Source organism: Barbatula barbatula (genome assembly GCF_947034865.1).
Source record: "Barbatula barbatula genome assembly, chromosome: 16".
Lineage (NCBI taxonomy): Eukaryota > Metazoa > Chordata > Actinopteri > Cypriniformes > Nemacheilidae > Barbatula > Barbatula barbatula.
The window spans coordinates 241190-247345 of NC_136779.1; the positions used below are offsets into that span (position 1 = coordinate 241190).

The 6156-nt window shown below is 40.7% G+C and overlaps 1 protein-coding gene across 2 annotated transcripts; it reads right to left on the reverse strand.

The window, feature by feature from the left end:
* Positions 1-625: 625 nt before the first annotated feature.
* On the reverse strand, positions 626-5475 carry LOC306906027 (ras-related protein Rab-37). Of its 2 annotated transcripts, none has more exons than XM_079477081.1 (9): positions 5381-5475; positions 3840-3950; positions 3665-3706; positions 3439-3505; positions 3251-3303; positions 3065-3130; positions 2932-2988; positions 2713-2789; positions 626-1919 (listed from the first exon to the last, which is right to left on the reverse strand). In XM_079477081.1, the coding sequence occupies exons 1-9, from the start codon at positions 5432-5434 to the stop codon at positions 1817-1819; spliced, it is 630 nt and encodes a 209-aa protein (XP_079333207.1). In that variant the 5' UTR covers positions 5435-5475; the 3' UTR covers positions 626-1816. The 2 variants fall into 2 exon arrangements, with proteins under 2 accessions (XP_079333207.1, XP_079333208.1); XM_079477082.1 differs by having other exon boundaries at positions 2713-2848; positions 5381-5453.
* Positions 5476-6156: the final 681 nt, after the last annotated feature.

Below are 6156 nucleotides of genomic sequence, written 5' to 3' on the forward strand. Positions count from 1 at the left end.
AGATGTGAGACATCATGACCCAGGACTGCGAGGAAACACTATTGTTCCTAATGAAGGGCTTCAGATGAGCAGGAAAACACAACACAATACCAGTGTCTCTGCAACCATTAACACACACTCATGACATTCACATACACCTGATATTCATAACACACACATCACACTCAAAACACTACAACCCAGAACACACACAGACTCATATCTACTCCGCACAATACTTGTGATATAATGAGTTGTAACAATCATTTAAAGAGTAATATCAGCTGTTATTGTGTTCTTGTATGTTTATCCTCATCACTTGTTTCTTTTTCAATACTGTCAGTTTACACAATCCAGCCAATAAAGCACTTCAAACCCACAGTTATAGAAAGAGTTTAGTGTGTCTGTCTCTGTGAACAAAAGAGAAATGAAGAGAATGAATGATATAGACAGTCAATGAGCTCTGGAGTGTAGCGCCACCAGGTGACAGAATTTACATTTACATCCGAGTCATTTAGCAGAAGCTAAAACCCACTTCATTAAAACATTCAATGTTGTTCTCACTGAACAAATATCAATTTGAATTAAATGAAACTTTAATGTCCCTCTGCTAGATTTACCGTCGATGAAGAAATAGACATTTGAAGAGATTTAACAGCAGTTTATTTATAACTTTCCCAAGCATGTTACAGTCAGTCCAAACACAAGAGAAGACCTGAGCACGTCTGAAACAACACTGTGAAGGTGTTTTCATTTCTAGAGAACACACACTTTGATTTCAGGGAAAACACAGATTGATACAAAATACTGTCATCATAATAAAAGCTAATTGACTGTTCATATCATAGAAAAGCACACAGGCAGAATTATCACTAACAATCCATAAATACATAGAACATTTACTAATATTAATCATTCAAATGCAGGCAGTAATTTAATCTTAATTATTTGAATAGCTGAAAAGTGCATATTTACTCAGAGGAGCTTCTGTTGGGGAGCAAATATTCCCAGTAAAGATCCTTAGATTCAAACGCAGCACATACAAATTCATTCAACATTTGACAAATTCTGCAGCATATTGTCAAGAGTTCAGCCTGATCTGACTACTCAGTGAATCCTTCATGATCAATGCTGAGAGACATCAATCATTTCTGCATCTTCACATGATGACTGACAGGCATCAACTAGCCGCTGATCATGTGACTTCATTGGAAACCTGCCCTGTCCACACACTTGTGTCATCTGTTTTATAAACTCTAACAGCCACATATATTGAGAAAATGACACGTGACACGTAAAGCGAGCTGCACAAGAGATGTTCTTTACGGGTTTACAGGATTTTAAACATGCAGCTGTAAACCAAAAAAAGCAATGATGCTTCAATGCAGAAACTGTAACGCCACCTGATGGTCAAACGAATGAAGTGCACCTGCAAAACCCAGTTGCTCATCCAGGTACAGGTGAGGGTGTTTCCTTTGACATCATGTTATTTATTGGAAAGAAAAGATCTATTTTTTTAAGCTATATTAGGATTTAATATGAACTCGTCACGTGCACTTCATATGTGAACTATGAATATGAATGACATCAAGAACAGTAATGGAGGCAACTGTGTTTTGTGAATCATTTACTCCATTGTTATATATTTATAAAACTAATCGATTTTCGTTAGAGCTTTAATATGAATGATTGTTTCTCAAGGTGTCTAGTAAACATCAGTGTGCATCTGCTGGTTGTGGCATGATTTTAGGATTTCAGGAGGAGTGTTTAACTTTGAGTGTCATTCAGTACCTTGATGATGTCGTGTGTGTGTGTGTTTGTCTCTCTGTAGGTCTGTTTAGTTAAATCCACAGCAGCCTGACGTCTCCTCCGGCTCCATGGGCTCATGCAGATGAAATCTGGGTCGGATGGGCATCTGTACCGAGCATCTCACCAGCTCCCTGTAGTGGACAGATACAGAATTACACCTGCTGTATTTCACGCATCTTATCTCTGTGTGTAGAAGATTTCCGGATGGGTTTAAAGCTACAGTTAGTAATAACCGCCGCTAGAGGGCGCAACAACAATGGCGTAGCTTGATGACGCTGTGAAGGAGCGCTGAATGATGGGATCTGTTGTCTTCAACTCCACCGCTGACGGCCATCAATCAGACGGGAACGAAAAATCATGTTAGCGGACGAGGTGAAGTAATAAAGTTTTATTAATGTTGCGTTTGTACTTGTGGTCCATAAATAAGTGACAGCTGGAAACAAGCGAGTGGCTTGTTAGATGCTACTTCCGCATTTGTCCAAGACACTGTTGTCATGAGGTTTCTACGTCAGTAAAGGCGGTAACCAAGGGAAACGCGGATATGACGCCATTGACAGGCGACTGCACAGCCCCGTGTCACTGTTTACAATGGCCATTTTCTCACGATTTACAAGTTAACATTTGAGATATTGCAAGTGCTCACCTGAACAAAATATATAACACTGGCCCAGTGGATTTAGGATATTTTACTGCGAAATAGTTACAAACTGCACCTACGGACTCATAAAGCCGTTCTCTACTATTTCTGCCTTAAGACTGGACTTTTTCAGGTGGATGAAACTAACATCAGGTTAAGCATTACAGTTACAGTTGATCTCCTCAAGTAACGTTTCCAGCTGTTTATCTGTATGTGAACTTGAACCTGAAATCTTCATTCTGCTGCATTTGATATCAGCCATGTCGTTGTTATGAGACTGAACTCACCTGGCCACAGTTATAAAGGCCTGATCCACATTGAGTCCGGTTTTAGCGCTGGTCTCCAGGAAAATGACCCCAAACTCCTGTCAGAAGAGCTGGAGAATGAGTTTAACTGTACAGCACTCCACACACGGACATTGTTCTGATGAATGTAGAAACACATGTGAGATACATCAGTGAGTGTGGGTCTGTGTGATGTGTGTGATGAGTTCAGAGGTGACTCACTCTGGCCAGTTTCTCTCCGTCTTCTCGTCTGATCACTCTTCCACTGGACATGTCCGTCTGATAACAGAAGAATCGCTCACGCTCAGATTTGATCGCTAATATAAAACACATTGTAAACTCAAACTCATTTTACCTTGTTGCCAAGCAACATGATGACCACATTGTCCTGAGCGTACTCATGGATCTCTGTTAGCCACGCCTTCAAAACAGAATCAACCAATAATAAGAAGAGAAGCACGTCTCGGTGGACGTGTATAAAATGAGGCTTACAAGTCAAAGGATGAAATAATGAGAAGTAAATAAAAACAGATTGTTTTACCCGTGTGTTATCGAAGGATGATCTGCTGGTGACATCATACAGCAGAAGCAGCGCTGAGAGAATAAACAACAACAAAAACATGACAACATTATTTGATATAATAGACGTACAGTGTCAGAGTCAGGCTGAATCATTCCACGTGTGATGTCACAAGCAGACGGCGTGTAAGAGTAAAATCTTCAGCTCACCTTGAGCGTCTCTGTAATATGCATGTGTGACGCTGCGAAATCTCTCCTGTCCTGCTGTGTCCCAGATCTGACACACACACATCATCATCACCTGCTCTCTGCATCTCACTTACACTTACACAGTAAATATTAGTAAATAATACAAATAAACGTGGAATCAATTCGGCTGTTAATGTTTTCTGTTACTGTACAGCTGATTATTGAACACATTATGTTTGTCACTCACCTGTAATCTCACCTGCAGTTTATCCACCGTGAGAACTTTATTCTGACAACAACACAAACATCATCATCACAAACACTTTCTTTATCTGACTCAATCTGCCTAAGAATCTTGTGAAAAATGTTGTGTTAGTTGAGTAGATAATATCATAATATCAACCATAAAAAGGTTATAATACCGTAAATCCAATTCCCACTGTGGCAGAAAAAGATCCAGGGATGAATTTTCCCTGATCGAACTGAACCAGCAGAGAGGTTTTCCCCACACCGCTGTCTCCCACCAGGATGGTCTAGAGAAGGGAAGAGAGAGGAGGAGAAGAGAGAGGAGAGGAGAAGAGAGAGGAGAGGAGGAGAAGAGAGATGATGAGAAGAAGTGAGAGAGAGGAGAAGAAGAGAGAGGAGAGGAGAAAAGAGAGGAGAAGAAGAGAGAGGAGAGGAGGAGAAGAGAGATGAGGAGAAGAAGAGAGAGAGAGGAGAAGAAGAGAGAGGAGAGGAGGAGAAGAGAGAGGAGAGGAGGAGAAGAGAGAGGAGAGGAGGAGAAGAGAGAGGAGAGGAGAAGAGAGAGGAGAGGAGAAGAGAGAGGAGAAGAGAGAGGAGAGGAGGAGAAGAGAGAGGAGAGGAGGAGAAGAAGAAGAGAGATGAGGAGAAGAAGAGAAGAAGAGAGAGAGAGAGAGGAGAGGAGGAGAAGAGAGAGGAGAGGAGGAGAAGAAGAAGAGAGATGAGGAGAAGAAGAGAGAGAGAGAGGAGAGGAGGAGAAGAAGAAGAGAGATGAGGAGAAGAAGAGAGAGAGAGAGGAGAGGAGGAGAAGAAGAAGAGAGATGAGGAGAAGAAGAGAAGAAGAGAGAGAGAGAGGAGAGGAGAAGAAGAGAGATGAGGAGAAGAGAGAGAAGAGAGGAGGAGGAGAAGAGAGAGGAGAGGAGAAGAAGAGATAAGAGAGGAGAAGAGAGAGAAGAGAGGAGGAGGAGAAGAGAGAGGAGAGGAGAAGAAGAGAGAAGAGAGGAGAAGAGAGAGAAGAGAGGAGGAGAAGAAGAAGAGAGATGAGGAGAAGAAGAGAAGAAGAGAGAGAGAGAGAGAGAGACACTGAAGCATCCGGAATATGTGTCTCAGATGCAATTAATGTTTTATAGAAAGGATTCTGGGTAATACTGTACTATACAGTCAAAGAATAAGACTGGTGCTGATGAAGATGCTGTTGCCTAGCAACATCAGTCTATGCTAACAGGAAGTAATTGGGCGGAAGAAACACAGATGCTACGGAATTCATCAATAACCAGAAACACAACAAACAAATGACATTAAAAATGAAATGTGTTTATGTGCAGCCAGACATGAGAAAACAGAACGAACGAAACACAAGACTGTGTGTTTTACTCTAAGAAAATACTGATTACATAACTGAACTGCCACAAGACACAAGTGTGTGTGTGTGTGTGTGTGTGTGTGTGTGTGTGTGTGTGTGTGTGTGTGTGTGTGCAGTCCAAACAAGCATTCTAAACGTTGCACATTCAGACACAATAACACACTATAATCACCACCATCAGATATCATGACACACTATGGACACGTTACACACAAATACATAAGTCACAGCCAAAAATAATATTAAGTGATACGATCTATATATTACACAGCATGAAGAAAATAATGTAACGGCTGGCACTGAGGCAGTTAAATGACGAATGAACACAAACAAACAACGTCACATCTCTTACACAATTACCTTGTGTGTTAAATCTTGATTATAAGCGACTCCACCAGCGCTGATCTGATCCATCACTGAGCGATTGACGTCACTGGAGCGCGCGCGCGCTGCGCGTACACAAACCTGACGCGCACATGCGTGACGACACAACCATACAAATTTACGTCATTCTGCGCACAGTCACTCACACACACAAAAGACCATCATAATAACCACAAGAAAAATATATACTGGCACGAAAACATGTTTCTGTTGCGTTAGTTCGCTGTATCAAAACATCACAATTGCAGTTTGACTGATTTTACTTGGAGAAAAAATATGATTTTTGAAGTTATGTGTTTTTGTGAATGAACTTCAAATATTGTCTCAAGCAGATTACACTGAATGTTCTCTAATGATTCGTTTTAAAAGCGAATGTGGTTTTAATGGCGGCCACTAGATGACACTACAGACAATAATATTGAGTATTTTCAAGACGTTTTTGTATTACAGTTTTTTACAGATGCTAGGACACATTTGTCAATACTTAGGTCACTTTTTGACCGAGGTCTCCTACAGTTCTCCTAACCAACTTTCAGCTTGGCAAAGCAGTTCATTTCACATTCAAAATGCTCTACAACTACCAAAAGACTTTATTCAGGTCTCAAATCAACTCATTCTTCCAGAACACTAGCAAAGGTTGACAGCCAACAAACACACTTAAAAAACACTAACAACATAAACAATGACCTAAAAACACTAACAACATAAACAATGACCGAAAAAACACTAAACAACATAAACAATGACCTAAA

Bases quoted from the DNA above. Each gene is read 5' to 3' on its own strand.
- LOC306906027 (XM_079477081.1), bottom strand. From the start codon at position 5,434: ATGGATCAGATCAGCGCTGGTGGAGTCGCTTATAATCAAGATTTAACA. The intron at 3,707-3,839 runs GTATTATAACCT...TGTTGTTGTCAG, and splicing joins CAGTGGGAATTGGATTTACG to AATAAAGTTCTCACGGTGGA. The intron at 2,790-2,931 runs GTGAGTCACCTC...CTCTTCTGACAG, and splicing joins ACGGAGAGAAACTGGCCAGA to GAGTTTGGGGTCATTTTCCT.